General features: G+C 36.5%; 2 protein-coding genes across 2 annotated transcripts; one reads left to right on the top strand and one right to left on the bottom strand.

Moving 5' to 3' along the window:
* Positions 1–3974: 3974 nt before the first annotated feature.
* Positions 3975–9599, top strand: LOC112571731. Its single transcript, XM_025250974.1, has 9 exons — positions 3975–4120; positions 4429–4678; positions 5061–5199; positions 5818–6046; positions 6328–6432; positions 6992–7147; positions 7497–7669; positions 8724–8871; positions 9257–9599. Exons 2-6 carry the CDS (start codon positions 4458–4460, stop codon positions 7039–7041), a joined length of 744 nt encoding a protein of 247 aa, XP_025106759.1. The 5' UTR covers positions 3975–4120; positions 4429–4457; the 3' UTR covers positions 7042–7147; positions 7497–7669; positions 8724–8871; positions 9257–9599.
* Positions 9600–9871: 272 nt separating this feature from the next.
* Positions 9872–18573, bottom strand: LOC112571729 (zinc finger MYND domain-containing protein 10-like). The gene is given in 14 exon segments (XM_025250973.1): positions 9872–10698; positions 11142–11267; positions 11952–12073; positions 12430–12452; positions 12455–12554; positions 12845–12934; positions 13160–13242; positions 13738–13838; positions 14574–14662; positions 15526–15607; positions 16182–16315; positions 17180–17293; positions 17651–17759; positions 18175–18573. Coding segments are annotated over 14 exon segments (1377 nt in total). The 5' UTR covers positions 18273–18573; the 3' UTR covers positions 9872–10592.
* Between the last annotated feature and the right edge of the window lie 548 nt (positions 18574–19121).

Below are 19121 nucleotides of genomic sequence, written 5' to 3'. Positions count from 1 at the left end.
TACGTGAGTTTTGTTTTCGTAAATGTGATAAATATAAAATTTGTAACTAATTATTTCGGTGGTCTTTGAAAACAAATCCCAGCAAACTGGAATTATTAAAAGCTCGTCTGTAAATTTTCCGAGCAGACGATTTGAAAAACCGTCTACCTAAGAGAGACAACTGTTGTAGTCATGATCGTCTGCTGCTTTAGATTCAAAGGATATCAGTAAATATCAAGAGAAAGAAAGTGTCTGGTGAAGATGTCGCAATCATTTAGAGAAAGAGTTGATCATAACACGGCAAGTAAACTCTATTTTTTAATATGAAAATTTAGTTCCTGGGTTTGCTATTGCCACGGCAAGTAGAGAAGCAAGCAAAATTCTAAGTTTAAAATTTCGTCCATGTTTTTAAATCTTGGCAGTCTCACTTAGGCATAGATATTTCTTTTCATTTGATTTGCGCTGTTTTATGTCGATTTTTCTGAATGCTTTAAATTTTTCTTTTCCCATTAAACATTGTTTTAAGCTTAAGTATTTATCTTCTACGCTTTCTCTCATTTTTATTTTCGTTTTCAGTAGATCTACATTTAAAAGTTCTGGATTGTTTTAGTTTTTTTTTCTCCATTTATACGCTTACAAAACACTTATTTTAAGGTCATTTATTCCAAGTGGCGCTAGAGACAAAGAGATCTGCTTACACTGTAATTATTAACTATTTTTGTTTATTAAGGTTTTCGAAAAGAATTCAGTTACTGAAAGAGCTTGTCACATTATTATCACTAATGGAGAATCTCGGAATTCCTTCCCTTGAATAATAAAAGAGAATTCAAAATGGTTGCGGTAATTTTTATCACTGATATTATGAAGATGTTAAAATACGACACGAGTAATTTATAACGCACATTGACTCGATCGCTGCATGGAAGGCGATTAATATTGTTGTTGCTGTTGTTGTTATTATTTACTGGGGCACAAAATTAACATTTTATTTTCGCAATAAAGCACACGAAATTTTGAGCTAAACAAAACGTGAGTCTCTGTATTAGTTCTCGAGGTATTTCGATTTTAAAGTTTTGACTTGCGTTATAGTTTAAATTACTTTTGAAGTTGGACCATGGTTGAACCTCTCACAAAAAGCAACTTATATAAGATATAAGAAGTCCCTAAGTGCCTTAATTATTTGTCACCAGCACTGACTTTCTACTCAAGTGACTGAAAAGCTAATTTGCAATTAAAAAAAAAAAAGACTTACTTGGGAAAAAACACAAAAATCCAGAAAAACAAATTTTTGCTTTTGATCATCTTTCAAGAACTTTTCAAAGGTTATGTTACTAAATACACCAAATCTACTTATTTCAAATAAACTGCTATAAAGAACTGGCCTAATTTTTTATACAAACTTGAAAAATCACAAATCATCAATCTTACAATGCGTAAAAATTAGTAGTTTAAGAATAATGAATTTACAGGCCGGTCCAAATAAAATCCTTAATTTGATATGCATCGCATTCTTTGAATTCTATTAATAATCATTGTACAGTTATTTGTACACTTAGTTCATATCAGACCATCATGTTTCCTTGTATGATTTAATTCAATGAAATGAAGGAGCTGGAACTTAACAAAGTGTACCTGTTGCTGATGGGCTCTAGGAAGTGACGTCACTGAGTGACAGAATGTGACTAAAAGAACTTGGAGCTGTTCTGCCGACACTAACCTGGTGACATGGCGTTTTGGCTGTCTGATTTTGGTGTTTAACTGCTTGTGGATGGGTGGGGGGGATATGTCCAATAAATTACCACATTTTGCAAAGTGCTTACCTTGGTTCCAATCTCAACATGGCTATCGACAAACATGAGGTTAATGCTAAGTTTTACTTATGATACAACTAGCAATGTTTTTACATAAAGTGGCATTAAAAATTAATGTGAAATTAATTCATGTGAAATTAGAATTAGTATAACCTTCTAATAACCCCGCAGATGAAGTTTTGTGACATCCTCACCTGTTGCGAGAAAGTTTCTGAAAGTAGATTCTACATTTTATTTTTATACTATTTTCTCGGCCTTTACCATAAATATGAATGATCTTGCTAGAAGTACCTGCTACTCACTTCATTGTCGCATCTTGTAGATCTTCAGCTGACATACAAACGGTCGGTTCCTCAGCAAACTGATTCCACTGGAGTGATCACAGAGATTAACATACGACCGGTATTCGACGTCCTGCACAAATTAGAGTGTAATTAATCTCACTTGATTAGTCGCCAGATTGCGTCAGCTGCATTAAACGGAGCATTTAGTCTCTCGCTCTCTTACACACACGCACGATGCTCTCACACACACATGTTTATGAGTCTTTATTCTTTCCAAAGAATTAACTGGTGTCGCTCTAATGAACCACTTTGAGGATTGTGTTTTTTAATACTTTGCAGTCAATAATAACACTAGTGGAAGTCAATATCCATTAAGTGCGACAAAGAAATGACCCTGTTATTTTGAATGTTTAATCAACAAATTCTGGTGCACCGTGGAGAGGATGTGAAGGAGGTGGTCAATAAATTAATGTAGTTAGAGGAGGAGCATGGGACAGAAAACCCCGGGCGTAACTCACAGGTGGTAGGCAAATATCGAGATCACAACCCTCTATTATATACAGTGATCGCCACCCTGTACCACCCTTTTCTAACCTCTCTTCTCCTTCCTTCACCAAGAATTACAGAAGCGTCATCGTTATTGTCTATCCATGTCTGGATTAGAGTTCTGTGTTATCCTTTCCATTCGATGACAGCTGATTGCTTCACGTAAGTAAATGCTGCCTCAGTCTTTAATATGTTTGAGTCAGTGGTCACGTGTGTTCAGCTCGTACCAAGATGAATCAATCTCTCTTTATTTGCTGGCCAATAACCTTCAGGATATTTTCTCTTATACGATGTAATGATGTTTCATACATGGTGTGGAAGTTAGGGAGAGGGAAAAAGAGTAGGTGTCATGGGTGTGAGAAAGTGGGTATATTCCTGAGAGTGAGTATATTCCTGAGAGTATATTACTGAATGCTGTGTTTTAAAGTCTGTGTATACATGCATGCGCGTGAATGTGTGTGTGTGTGTGTGTAGAATTCTTGGTACATGTGTTTATAGAAGTAGTTTATGACTGGATTGTTTATAACTGAGAGAGAGAGAGAAGAAATATAACTGATTATAGATTATTTTTCTTAATTATTCCTGCCTTCACTATTACCATGGTAACGATTTGTTTTATGGAGGTTGGTAAACTTTACGAGCTAAAACATAAAAACAAATGCCAGAGGCATATCAATAGGATTTGTAATTGCGTTCTGTGAGCGTTTTATCCAAACAACGCCATGGCTATCAACTGCAGCTGTGTAGACTTACAACACATAACAAACAGGTATGTAGGTATGAGCTGACAGTAAACATGATGGGGGATTGTCAACACTTTTAATCAGCGCCATGTGAGTGGATATGCCCATCCCATTCTGAGTCTGTCGTTCTCGAGAATGTTCTCCAACATCGAGGGGCGAAGGTTTTAAATTGTAGACATCCTCCCTCTTCTGGGTTGAATTGGAGTGATTGTGTCTGTTATCTCGCACATGAAAGAGAATTTTTAAGCCATGAAGTTTCAGAAAGGTCAAATGTGAAATGCCTCACGATCTATTGTAAATGTTTAGTCCACGACAGAAGGAAGGTGGAGTTCAGCCCTGTACCTCCTCCTTTTCCTGGTGAAACACGTGCGTATTCCTTGTTGGGTGGAGAGCTAATTTTTTCGTCGTTGTCCAGAGCAAGAGTCGAACCTGCAGCCTACCGTTTTCATCTTGAGCTTATCATCGTCATTATCGTCATCGGCTCACCCACCAATAGTTATTGGAAAGAAATACTAATAGATTTAAACTTATAATCAGATAGATAGATAGGCCTCCACTTCATTCATTCGACTGTATGTTTAGCAATTTATTTATTTACATATTTATTACAGCCCCAAGGATATCGGGTGACGTGTAAGAAGAACAGGATGAGGATCTTACAAGTGCTGATTGTATTGTGCATGACTGTGCCGCTGTTTCTTTACTATGTCTACATTCACGTGGGTGGAGTACGGGTTGAACCAGTCAGATACACGTAGTGAGTTAACCCTTTCTTTTCTTGCTCCCATTCTCATAAGCAGTCGCAGAATGGCAAAATGGAAAACAAACTATTGTGTTAATTTTCATTTTCACTGTGTATTTTCCTTGCTGAAGATCACATGAAACTCATTTAAAGTAGCTGTCGCGTCTGTTGTTAGCTCCTAACCCCCGACCCCTCGGTTTTCTCCTCAAACCAAAAAGCAAGGCAAAACCTTTAGTGTGCCATGATAATGTAATCTCAAATTAATTTTGTATCTTTTGTATGTTCCTTGTCATTTGTACTTAGAGATGGTTTTATGTCTTCAGTTCTAGCTCTTTGCTCCTAGGACAGACTAATGCAGAAAAAAACAAAATATCTGAAGAGAAAAAAGTTGTTCTGCCAGATCCACAAACACCGAAAAAAAACAACGTCAAGTTCGACAGAAAGATCATCCCTGCTGAATCATTCTTCTATAATTCAGTCTTCCCGGGGGGTAACGCTTCCCGAAGTCTCAGTCCCTGTGGCCAACACGGTATTAACTCAGGATGTTATGACAAAAGTAAAGCATCAAACAGGGTAAGTCCTCATCTCTTCGTTCATCGCTTGTCATACCTGTCTCCTTTCTTTGTCATCTCTTTTGTTGACAGCTGCATGAGTGGATCGAGGACTACAGAGCTGTGCAGTCAATCTCATTTTGATTAATTCATCAGCATCATTGAAAAATATGTTTTAGAGTAACATACTTAAGGTTTTGTTATAAAAGTTTTTATGATAATACGGGCAATGTACAGGGATGCATTGCAGGATCTTCTGAAAGTGATTTTTAACGGGATAAAGAGCTGAAGTGCCATATTTCTAAAGTGCCTCAAAGACCCATTGCATCTGTTAATGTATTGGGAATGTACTTGGGGAAAGCACCAGTTTGCTGAATGTTGACACGTGGTTGTATCCTGCTCAGGTTACTGTATCCTGACTGGTGGCAGGCCGCCTACCTGCGCTCGGCTGTTTCTGGTCTTGGTGACGAGTTCGTCGGAGACCGTCCGTTGTTTCCACCCTGTGTGGCTTCTTCTAGCAGCAGGGGTTTCTATTCAATGGTGGTAAGAAGTCTTCGTACAATCACTGGGTCTGGCAAAACTCTTTCAGAGACAAAAAAAAAACTTCGCGAATTTAACAATTAACAAAACCTCAGGCATTCATTCTCTTTCACACAAACGTTTAGTGAGCATTTTAATGAATGAACCAAACCTTGAAAACTTATATGTGCCTTTGTTCAAAGTTTTTTCCTGACTATTTAAATATTTATTACTCTATATCCTTATATTATTCAAAAAGTATTTTACTAGAATGCTTCCAGCATTAAACACTTCTATATTTAACGCAGTTCCTCCCAAACCACCCAAACATAATAACTTGACAAGTTATTTTCTTATAGCAGCTAAGGCTGAAAAATGGACAGTTTATCTTCTGACTCCTCCTCCTCCTCCCCCTGTTGTTCTGTAAACTGCATTTATGTCAATGACTATATTTATATCTAAGACAATAAATAAAGTTTGGGAACTAGACACCTTCTGATACTCCTGTTCCTTCCTTACCTTGAGCGATTTCAGTGTTACTGTATTTCACTCGTTCTTTCCTTTTTAACACGGTCAAGGGACAAGCATTTCATTGTCTGATCTTTAGCACCGTCTAATATTTTGTCTCCTGGCATAGTGCAGCAGCCAAAGCGCTACATTTCCCAAGCGAAAAACCCTTGCTGGTTCGAAACCAAAGCGGACAAGACAATCCTCTACTGCATCCCCTACTTCTACGTGGCGGGTGTGGCCAAGTGCGGTACGTCGGACCTGTACCGCCGCATCCGACTGCATCCTGACGTCATGCGGGGGACAATGAAGGAGTACCACTGGTGGGACCGCAGCCGCTTCGATGACCCCGAGATGAACAGAGGTAATGAATCTGACAAGTGACTTCACTTTAGGGGCGAGCTGTTATGTCCGTGAGTAGCTGCTTCTAAAAGCGTTGTTGCGCCCCCTGGAACCTGACCATCATCGCGTATGAAAGATGTATTCCTGGGATTATTGTAAAATGTAATTTTGACCTGAGGACATAAAAGGTTAACATAGCTGCCGCAATCTTAGCTAGTCTTAATGTTGTTTGGCCTCACAATACCCCAGTCGCCTTTGTTTCTCGTTCTTTTTGCCGGCATTGACTTTGTATGCTTGCGACAGATGGATTACCATTCAAGGACTATAGCATGATGGTCACTGGTGATGTCGGCATCGATGTTGTCTTCAATGAGCTCAAAACCAATGGAACGTCTGTTAAAATATTTGGTAACTTTCACATTTCTTTTCTATTTTGTCTTGGTTTTCTTTTTCTTTTTTGTTTTTGTTTTGTTTTTTGTTGTTGGGTTTTTGTTGTTGTTGTTTATTTTTTTGTCAGGGGGATGGGGCTGTTAGTATGTGTTTGGTTGTTGCTTTGGTTTGGGTTATTTGTGGGAGGGAGGCTGAGTGGGTTGAGGAAGGGTGTATTTTGCTCCTAGTACGAATAATATGTTTATCCATGTGATATCCGTCGATTATGTCTCGTGCAATGACTGCTGGTGTCAGGGTGTCTCCTAGGAGATTGCCGCTACCTACTTGACAGCGGCTGTTTTATCAGCTAGCTGGCCGATTCTCAACCATAATACAAATTTTTGTTCGAATATTTACGTCCATCTTAACCGTGTCATTTTTTTAAAAAAAGCTATCAGAACCAGATGTGAACCAGATCTATGCAAGCATTATTCCCAATGTCCAGTTGAATAATAGACATTGTAAGCCAGACGCTAGAAAAAAAGACTAAGCATATACAACTACAAGCCGTGTCAAAACAAGTCTTTCCTTTCCCTAGGTGATGGCTACCATCATACTTCTGGGATCTTCACAACTGGCCTTTGCTAGATGGTAACCAGGGTTGTCTGGAGCCTCGGGTTGTCATTGGCCAACATATTCTCCACCTATACCCCAACGCTAAGATGATCCTCACGTTTCGACACCCGAGAACGAGGCAAGCTTTTTCGTTTACCTTTGAAAATTGTTTATCACTAAGCACTGACGTCACAGTAGGTGAAGAATGACCGCTTTAAGTTCCTGACACAAACACATACATACACACAAATGTGTTTAGGAAGGGGACGGAGAGTGATACATCGCTTTGTCTGGGGTATTTTAAACCCGCATGCATAAAAATGTTTGGCCTTTTGGTGCTCAGCTTGATCTATCCTCAATGTGTCAAACTGTTGCATTGTTGTTTGTTTTGTTTTGGTCTAATGGGCCATTTATTTGAAAAATACTGTCATTGCCAAAAAAAGTTTCTTAGGCGTGCTTATCAAAGAAAACATTGCTCTGCTCCACAGACTGTACTCCTCGCTTTCTGTCCCGTGTACCCCGGGTAGCGGACTTCAAAGGCGCCACAGCGGCCACTTTCCACGAACTGGTGGTGCGAGCCACGAGGCTGTATCGCCGGTGCTTCGAGCAGTGGTCCATTCGCCACTGCGCCTACAACCTTACGCTCTTCGACGAAGCTATCGTAAGTATATTCTCTGTGCTGAGCTGGTGATAACATTCAGTTCTCAAAATATTCCCTACATTTTTACAGACTGGGTTGGGCTCATTACAAAATCTGAGTGGAAAGCCTACTACCGTTCTTGAGATAGAACTATATAAACATTGTCATGGTGTTTATTGGTAGGCTACAGCCAGATGGGCAGCTTGGACGTTATTTGAACACAACGCGACATGCTTAACTGATGCCTATAGCTCTAAAATGATATTTCCGATACGCAGAACTTTTATAAATGATATTTCTTCGTTATTAGTGTCGACTTCCGTGGTGTCACGAATTTGACTTATTTATAGCCTTGTCTCGAACACTACTAATCACCGTGATATGTCCTTGGTTGCTGCACTGCGTAAAACACAATTTTGATCGGCTAGATCCCCGTCTTTACATCGGTATGTTAGCAGGTCTGTATCTCGAAAATAACTGGATATTCTCTCATCTTGTGCTGAGCTTAGCTCAGTCGTTTTATTAAAGTTTCCACTGAAAGTTTTCCAAATGGTTTTCTAGACAACGAGAAAGAATTTTCATCATTCTGGTGCTGGGTTTTGTGTCTTTTTAAGTATTTTAATACAAAAGTATTGCAGTATGATGAATAAGAATTTCTCTTTTTTTTTTTTTCTCTTTTTGCGCGCGCTTGAGCGCTGAGGACCAACACTAAAGCTTCTCTACTTCCTGTTACTGATTTTGTTGCTTATCAGGAAGATAGGTACATTAATTTTATATACATGCACTAATGTTATAGATATAATCTTGAACGCTTTATTTTCTTAAGTGTTTAATACAGATATAGCATTACTTTCTTGTTTAAGCCAATTATTTTCTCAGTTTAGGGCGAGGACTGCCTAAAAAACATGTTAATAAGCAATTATTGTTCTTATCTCTACATATGGATCGTTAGTGTACACAGCTTGTGATATAATGAAACCCTGTCACCTGCTGTTGGAAGAAGTAAATATGTCATCAAATAAGCACATGCTGACAAGTGACAAACTCGAACTAAAACTGAAGTTGTATTTGATAGACACGACTGATGGAAGGCATGTATCCGGTCTTCATGGCCGACTGGCTGAGGATCTTCCCCAGGCAGCAGATGCACATCATACGGTACGAGGACTACGCCAAGGATTTGGAAGGAGAAATAACAAAAGTTTTCAAGTTTCTCGATTTAGGTATAGACGTTTGTATTAAAGCCTTAGCTTTTATCACGAACTATTTTTCATGTGATTATTCTACCTCGGCTCAGTAATGATAGTTCTTCATGTCTTTAAAGTAGCTGAACTAGCATCTTATTATTTTAACAGCCATTCCTGTGGGTTTTCTTTCAAATTTGTAGGAATTATAATTTGTCTACATCATGCAACACAGGCGACGCTTGATTTATGTAATATAACAGCTGATAACAATCTAATAATTTATTGACAACTGTAATTCGGCTATAATCATAGCTTTTGTCAGCAAACGAAAGTCTAGATGAATTAGGTGAAAGTTGTCTATGAGCTATGACCTCTTTGCACGCATGAGTTGATTGTGTTCGTACGTCTCTTGATATTCCAGCCCCACTGTCTGCCAGAGAAATGGCCCCCATCATAGAGCGAGTGAAGGTCAACGTCGGAGACATGTACGAGAAGATCGGCCCATGCTGCCAGAGACTGCAGCCTATATTGGACGAGTTTTACCAGCCCTTCATGACCAAACTCGCCGAAATACTCTATGATGAGCGGTTTTTGTGGAAGGACATTCAGTTGCCATAGCGTGAAGCAAAATGTTGGATTCGCCCACGAAAATACAGGGACCTCCTATTTGCGTCCTGAAAATTTGTGCCAGTTGTATTGAAACCTCTCCGTTTAGCAACTGAAAGATCCTGACACTAGACATTATGAAAAAAATCTGAAAAAAAAGTTCATTGTGTTCACAATTAGTGTTATCGTTACTCATGTTTTTCAGAAGGTGAAAGCCATCAGCATAGATACAGTGACTTCAGTTCAGTACCAGCCTAATGTTAGTGGTGATAAAACTTCAGACTGACAGCAATACTATCAGTGCTGCTACTACTACTATTAGGGTAAACATTACTTTGCCTCTTAAAGTTCCACTTGCAGATCATTGCTAGATTTGCTGCATTTGTGTTCCACTTTGGTTCACACAATTCCTAGTGGAGAAAATACTGCATTACAGGACGGACTTTTTATTTATTGCAGTAAAACGTGTAGTGTAGACAAATGTGTAGCACCAAAATGCTTTCTATTCATTAAACACAACAGACAAAATGAAATCTAAGCATGAAGTGTTTAAAAAAGAGCACAAAGTTATGGTTACAGTTTCTTAATCTGAAATGTTCCTCAGATTTTACTGTCATGCACATATGGCAGCACTGGTATGTAAAACCAAAACATCCAATACAATCATGCTTGTTGAACGCTTTGTCAACCTTTCATAATGTAAAGCTGTTAGTATTATCACATGAAACTCCAACAGTTTTGCATTGTTAAGTTCATTAACAACTGATGTCCTTTAAAGAGCTGGAATGCATCCATTCACCAAAATGGGCTGATCAAGCATCACAGTTTAATACTACTTGGTCAAAAGAATGCTATTTAGAAGTTAAACAACCTATTGCCAAATTGCACAACGCTGTGAAAAATGCTCTCATATATCAGCAACAAAATGCAGTGGCTAATGTTAAATTACCATCATTTTCATTAATTCATTGAAAACTAAAATAAAATCTGTTTCATAAAAAAATTGTTAGCAACATTCTGCAAAATTTGCATCCTGCTATAATATGCTGTTTTATATATATGTGAACCAAACATCTTGATCAACAGAAAAATGATTTCTATTTTTGAATAGGTCCACAAATGCTTTATTTTTTCAAAAATCACATGCTGCATCAGGAGCTCTTTGCAACATTTTCTGATTCGTTCTTTGTCTTGATTGAATCTTGCATCAAGTCACATGCCTTCTTGTGTTTGGGCCAGTGCTGCACCTGACATTCCCTGTCAAAAACACCACAATTGATGAGACTGTACATGCTTTGTTTCAATGACAATCACTTATACATGTAATATGAATGTAAATTTTAGAATGTTTTCTGAAAAAAAAAAGTCACCACATTACTCTGTTTTCATGATAAACTATACCTTTTTAACATCATATCCCCATGCATCTGCGCATGTGTGTGTGTGTTGGGATGGTATTTAAAGTATAAATACATGTAAGATGTTCTCTCTCTGTGTGTCTCTCAGTCCTTCTCCTCTCTAAAACTAGTCTTTCTCCTTGTCATAAGAGTGACTATATATGTTGAAATAAATTCACAGCTAAAACCCAAAAAATTTATCTTGAAATTTTCTTCCACAATGCATCACAATTATATTGCACATTCTCAACTAATTTATCTATCATTTTTCAAAATATCTTCAATGCTTAACAGTGAAATTACCTTCGACAATACCACTCATTCTGGCAGCGCGAACATCGTTTTGTTGCTTGTTCTCCACATACAGTGCACTTGGGAGGTTCAGCAATCAGGTTTTCCAATACTTCAAAGCTGTAGGTATCTACCCACCTGCAAATTATCCCACCCTTTGAAGAACTGATTGCTATGTTCAAACCATTTGACATTCGATAAAAAGAAACGTATTTGTAGTCTTAAAGGCTGAACTTATAGCTAAGTTGGAAAGAATGGCTTAACCTGAGAGAGGAAGGTGAGGACCACAAGCAAGTGCCAGCTACCCTTGTCATTCTTTGATAACTACACTTATGTCTGGCCAAAAAGTAATCTCCCTTTCCTCTGCCAAGATCAAATTCATTCTTTCCTGCTGGACAGTAAAAGTTTGCCTTTAAGAGGATTTACACCAAAATATTGTCATTGCCAGTATTTAAGAAAAACAATAACATTAATTTTACTAGTGTACTTATAGCTGCAACACATACAGATATACATGCAAGAGTCTGTTAAATCTTTCAGGTAAAGGTGGCTTTCAAACATAAGAATTAGTTACATATAGAAACATGCATGAATCATATAAGAGAGCTCCAAATCACATAAAGAAAATGAAGTTTAAAAATGTAAGTGATTCTGATGCCATGAATCTGAAAACACACAAGAGTTTAAGACATTTTATGATAAACAGGAAGCAAAATGTGATATTTCATCACGACTTGTTATCATTCTGGATTGTGTACTTAAATTTGAAATTTAGACTGGAAAGTGTCCCCAAGTTATCAAACAGCTCAGAAATAAATGTACCTTCTTGCTTGCTCTTTAATCTCTTCTTCTGAAGGATTAAAGAAGGACTTTATCTGCTCTTTGGCAAGTTTCTCCCACTTGCCTTCATACTTTTTAAGAACACTGTTTCTGATTTCTGGAACCTGCAAAACACAAATTCTTTAACCTCTAGCTCACTATGCTTCTGGTATGAATACCAAATTTTTGCCAGCTTAAATATTCTAAATTCAGTACAAGGCATGTATTAATTACTGGCTGAATACAATCCCTTGAGCTAAAACCTTCTGTTACATATTCTTTCAAATAAGCATATGTCTAATATGACCTAAAATCTAACAGTTGATCCCCTTCACTCCACTCATTATGTTACACCCTGTCAGCCACTAGGCTATGAATGTGTGCTTTTACCTGTTTATGCTGAATTTAAAATAAACAGCATAATAATACTAAGGAAAGAAAACATGCATATCACTGAGCAGTCAAACAGTTTCACAGTCACCTGTTCCAGTATAAGGTCCTTGCGGCTGGAGGAGGGTCCATCATTGACAGTTGTTCCAGATAACGCAACATTTCTCCTAAGACTGGCAGCTGGTCAATAAGTATTGGTGTCAGATGTGCCCTAAGCTTAAAGTAAAGAAATATCAGGACAATAACAAACTATACTTACACCCTGTACAATAACTAACTTAAATTTTTCTAATGAACACTGAAGCACTGGGTGAGCACAGCTAGTAACTGTTTTGTCTCTCTCTCACTGTTTCACACACACGCAATGGCTAATTACATATGTGCAAACATGCACCTGCACACTCTGCAACTGAAACTCTTCTCCATTACTTTCCATACTATACACTCTGTTCATTTAAAAAACAACATTCATAAATTCATAAGAAGATCAAACACATAAAATATACCTTGAGAATCATATTCTTACGATAGGAATTCAGGTCATACTTCTCCTGGCAGCTTGAATCCATCAGAAGATGAAAAAGCGCTATCCACACCTTACACAGAAAGAAATAGAATACAACACACATCTTTATTAATCCTTTTCAGTAAATTGTGGTGTCTGTCATTAAAACATTATATAAAATGTCAATACAAAGAACATAAAATGTTTACATTTAATTCTAGTTCTTCATTTACAGGCTCTTCTGTCATTCCTAAGGATGTATCACATTTCTCACTTTCTTCCATCACTTGTCTCAAGCTTCAGGTCAACAACTTACTTGTCCTTCTGTCTTTGTCAATTGAAAAGCTTCTTCATCTATTATTTCTTTCCATTTGCTGTCTATGTACTTGTATGTCTTGCCTTCCAAAAGAAAATCAAGAAATTTGTAAAGAAGCATAGATCAACAAAATGTATAATTCCATTTATTTACAAAAATGAAACTGTATCATTTTTAATTGAAAGTGAGTTTAAATGACAATATGCTTTTAATGCATACTACTTTTTTAACAAAAAATCATAACGGTGCTAAAATGTTAACTAATGAGAAGATGAACATTACTAATCAATATGGAAAAAAAAACTGACATCCTGAACGAATTAAAGTTCCATTTGCTAGATTAATAAACAAAAGTTAAATATTTTGATCTTGTATAGTCTAGACATAACCTCAAACAGAAGATGGCATTTGATTCTACAGCGTAAGATATATCAGCCCCTCATCTTGAAAGAGGCTAATAATTGCAAAGACACATACTTTTTTAAGATTTTGCAGGAAGTGAATAGAAAATGAAGACTCTATATTACCACATATTCACACTTTTGAAAAAAGTCACTGCTAAAGTGAGTGAAGACTACCTTTGATACGTCTTCTCCAGGGAGGACTTTCAACCAGCTGTACAAGAAGATTAGGTACATCATGTGTGTTTAAAATACGGCTCATAACACTCAGAGGAAGCCTGTGAAATCAAACAAATCCATTAAATACGAAAAAGACGAAATTCTGCTTCACTTTACACTAACAATTATTCTCTTAAATTATGTTCCACTTATTTATCTGTATATTTTTAATATAACACTATTTTCAAGCAATATTTTTGAATTGTCACCTTCCCTTAACAAACATTTCGAGGATAAAAATCAAAGTTTAACCGATCTCTAACTCTTCATTATCAGATGCGGCAGTGTTTTATCTATTAATAACAGGAAATAAAATCATGATCTTAACTTTACATAACCCTTCAAAAATTAAAGACTCCATAACACACTATATCTGATTTAATCAGTGAGTAAACATTTATTTGTGCAGTTAAGTAGAGAAAATCTAATCAGGACTAAAATATTTGCAAAATATGTTTTTAAGTCATTTCTGCATTCTAAACCTATGAATCCACTGTGCAATAACTGTTAAAGTTTTAATAACTTTTTCTAATTCTAAAAAATTTTAGGTTATTTGGGATAAAATCCTACACATGTGTAACACAAGTCCTGTCCATATATCAATAACGCTTTATGCACTAAGGGCTCTGTAGACAGGTTTTTCTTAACATGCACTAAGTCCTGACATCATGCAAATATAGGTGATCTTATTATACAACATACTAATAATCCAGCTATCAATAGTATAGTTTATAAGCCCCCTCGGTATCTTGCAACACAAACAGATTTATGCTAGTAATAGATGATGCACTAACCCTTGTAGGTGATCTGTAAAGTAGCGAAGAAGTGACAATGCTTTGACGCACATATCAAAATTCAGTTGTTTTTCTTGCTTTTCTAGTTCCTGTTGACAGATTTCATGTTTGAAGTGAAATCATTTAAATCAGACTGTGGTATGATATATTTATTTGTTTGGGGGATTTGGAAATACATGATCAGTTGTGATGTACCAAGATCAAAATCTTTTAGCATAAGAAATAAAAAAGACTAATCATCCACACTAGCTAAAACAAAAATTAATCTGGAGAAAAAAAATTAAACAAAAATTGTCCAGAAAATTTATAACAATATAATACTAGTTGAGAAGACATGGGGATATTTCAAACAAAGTACAAAAATGTACCTTTGAAAACAGTAATTTTTACACAGTGAATCTGTTCTCATAACAGTTTACCAGCAGTATTATAAAAGGAGTATATAGTTTTGGGAGATATGATATGCAAAGTTCTTCTATGCATATATTGAATAAATGTACAAAGTACTGAAAAAATGTACAAAGTTTATGATTTTGCAAAATCTGAAGTAGGTTTGGAGGTAACAAGTCATAGCCTAAATGAATAGTCTCCCTTTGCATGGTGACATGATCCCTTTCCTTCTGAAGCCTTTTCTTTTTCATGATATCAGGTACGTACCTCTCTACTAAAAAGCTGCTTGGTGGGCAGAGAGTGTTTTCCAGCTCCAGGCAAAGCAGGGATCAATGCAAAGATCTTGTATTTCAAAGCTGAATGCATTAACCATAAGGCTATAAAGCAATTCAGAAATATAAATCGCAGCAGATTTCTGCTTTATGTCTTGTATTCTTTAAGATGGGCAAAGCTAGTATAGCTCCAAGCTGGTATTGACATTTTTGTGACCTATATCTTAGTTTGGCCTTTGAAGAGTCCTGTGTTAGGCCAAACTTTAATTTTAAGAATGTCATTGAAATACCTCCATTGATGAGATGGGGGCACTTGCAGTGAGATCCTGCTTTCCTTTCAGAATCTCTTCAAAATCATCTTCACCAGGATTTCTGTAATGATACCAAATGCAGAAAATACAATAATCAAGGTTCAGTAGTTAAATAAAAAGTTTTCAAGTTTGAGTTTCTTGCCTCTTTACTACAAAGTGAACTCTGTACAAACCCCTTGTGGTACTGATCTTGCTCTACAGATGTGACACATGGACTCAGATACCCAAAACAGAAAGGAAAATCCATGCTTTCAGAAGCAAGAGCTGCTCTGGATCTCATACAGAGAAAACACAGAACCAATGATTTTGTACAAAAGCATGGTTGCCACATTCGTAGGACACCAGGAACCTCTACTTGCAACAGTCAAGCCACACAAATGAATGTCAAAGGACTGGACGGGTCACCCTGTACAGGACCTGTTCACTATCACCCAAAATAAGCATAGTAGAGGGCCCTGTCAGCTGCCACGTCCATCCATTAGCTCCCACCAATGACAGGTACTGGTCAAGAGACGACTGACTGATCCTTTATTGTTTCACTTCACATCTCGAATGTAAAGGAACACTGAATAATGTAAGCCATTTAAATAACAACACAATTTGAGATCAGAGAAAGAAAAAAACTAAATGTTTACCTGGATACCAGAAGACACAGTTTGCGGTAACAGTAATCCACCAGATCATTTATGAAGTCCTCTGCAGTTTCACAAGAATCTCTGTGATACATAATTGTTTCCAGCAGGTTGACCAATGTAGCTTCATGATATAACTTTATGAGAAGAAAACAGTATTGGTATTACAGAAAACAAAACATAATGTATTTTATGTAGAATTATTTATACCAACTATTGTGTTTGCTTACATTGACATCTACTGCTGAGCACGCATGTATATCCTCATTGCTCTCTGTTATATCAATAATGTATACAGACCAAAAAAACGGTTTTTGTCTTTTAGAAATACCAATTTAACCTATTATTCAAAACTTCTTTTCCTGGGTTCATAAAGTAAGTATGGTTCTCACCATATGATAGCCACCCTAAAAAAGGAGCTTAACTGCATTTATTTACATTAACAAAAGAGCTTAAATGTTCAGCACATTAACATAGAATACATACATACTTTACTGTACATTTTTTCCCATCTTTTGACTTACTTCAATCATCAAAGAACTGTAATATGAATTTAATTTTTAAAAAAAACAACACCAGTTCTATCTAATAACATGAAAAAAAAGATATGTAATGAAAATGTGAAATATGAGACAATGCAAAAAAGGCCAGCATAACAGAAATTAAATGGGGATTTAGACTGCTGAGACACGTAAAGACCTAAAAAAAAAATAATTTAACAACAATGTAACTTTTAGGACTCATTAGATGATATAAAGCAGATGATATAAAGCATGCTTCATTGAGAAAGGTATTGACAGAAGGATGATAAAAAATGGGGTTACTTGGATGGTACAAACAAGAGATACAGCTGAAAAATATTTTCAGAAGGCAAGTGTAACAGGTCACCTAAGAAACTAATCATTATTTATTTTCATCTCTTACAGTGCATGTTTAAAAACTATATAGGAAGCCCCACTACCCCACACACACACAAAAAAACAACATGAAAGTCTGCTCACCACCATATACAAGGGGAATGTTGTCTTTGGTTCAAAATCAGAATCCAGGATCTCTGCAAACACTTTTTCTCTCCACACTTCAGTTGTCAAGAGATCTTGAATCAGCAACTTCACCTATTATTAAACAATGAAGATGAGCAATCCATGCATGATCCAAATACCAAATACATGAATCTCCACATACATCACACAGTCCATGCTATTTCTAACAGGATTTATTCTTCCCTGTTAAGAGAAAGATACAAAGCATAGAAATGTGTGTCAATACATGCATGCAAATAGAATTTTTGTTATATCACTCCTTTTGCTTCCTTTGTGCATTTTGTTACATGTTTAGAATGTCTGTCTAGCATAATTTTTTCAGATTTTACACCAAACAGTGTGGTTAAAAGAACAATACAATCTTAAACAGCAGCAAAAATATCAAAATCTGCTCAGTTATAAAAACAAGAAATATTTTGCTGTACATACTTTGTCATGATTGATAAAAAACTCTTTCACAAATTCATCTTCCTGTACAGACGCACTGAGAACTGCTTGAATATTCAGCTTTTCTATACGTTCATGTTGTTGGAACCACCTTTTGCAAGAACACAATAAATAAACATGCCTTTCAATTTTCCAGGACTTCCACAAATGTAGGTTAATATGTCTAAAACAGTTATATGTAACTCATGACATTTAAAACTGTATTAAATGGTAATCAATTACAGAGAAGAACTGGTGCTATTCATCAAGCATTCCTAAGCAGCAAAACTCAAGATATATTTCAAATAAGCCTTATAAAATACAATCCCAATATTTATCAAGTGATATGACGTAACGAGGAGAACAAGATAATAAAAGCACTTGGGGAAAATATAATTTAAGAATGATTTTTATCTTCTTCACTCTTCAATCTAAGAAACGATGAAACATTAATGATGGCATTAGAGAAATATAAGATCTCGATCGAGTTCGGGGAAAGCAAGACAGACAAATATTTAAAGAAATACCTTGAGCTTCCAATATCTTTCAAATCAAAATATTCTAGACTTTCAACATAAGCTTCGGCCTCAACAGGCATCAATACTTGTCCTCCTTCTTTTTCCATTCTACAGCAAACTCTTCAACAACTTTGCATTTTTCGGCGTAGTCAAGAACGCACACGTTTTCCAGTCATTGGTGCGTAAACTTCCGTTGAACATAAGAAGTTATTTGAAGAACAGAAACATTTAGAGATCAAGCACTTTAGAGACGAACTGCCTTTTGGGGGTAGACTCAACGCGACAATACGAAGTTTTTTTAATTAATGCAAACAAACAAAAAAAAAAAAAAAACAGAGAAGAAGGAAATAAGAACAAGAGAGAAGGGCGAGGACCAGGCGACCATTTTTATTTAATAAAATAGTGGCTGAATTTGTTCGTATGACTGTTGAACAGCCATATGCATATATATCGTTTTACTCGCAAATTTATGTCATTCTGTCTTCAATTTGTCTGTTGGACCTGTGACGATTCGGCATTTGGTGTTGAGATGATAGTCTTACTACGATAGTTGTGGTCATGGTTGGGAGAATTTGGGAAATTATTAGTTCGTGATTTGACTCGGACGTTGGTACGAAATTACCACCACCCACAGACTTCTAAAATTTGGGTAAAATAGTGGCGTTAGTTTACACATTGACATAAGAAACATCTCAATAAACTTTACTGCAAAATTATCCCTGTCTCCTTTGTGTTGAGCGTACCGTACACAACGTAGCATATTTTTCATGAGATTGATTAGACAGCGAGGGAAGAAAATTCCGCCCTTCCACACAACCCTCTCGATCCGCCCCCCGCTGTATTAATAATTTTTTTCTTTCTTGGGTAACTATAGTGGTTAGGATGTGTGCTACATGCACTTGCGTTGTCTTTGCTGATATAAAAAATTTTTTATTTATTGCTGATGTCTTTCCTTG

This window comes from Pomacea canaliculata, linkage group LG9 (assembly GCF_003073045.1).
Source record: "Pomacea canaliculata isolate SZHN2017 linkage group LG9, ASM307304v1, whole genome shotgun sequence".
Taxonomy (NCBI): Eukaryota; Metazoa; Mollusca; class Gastropoda; order Architaenioglossa; family Ampullariidae; genus Pomacea; species Pomacea canaliculata.
Note: the sequence above shows the minus strand (reverse complement) of the source record. Positions and strands in the feature narration are given on the sequence as shown.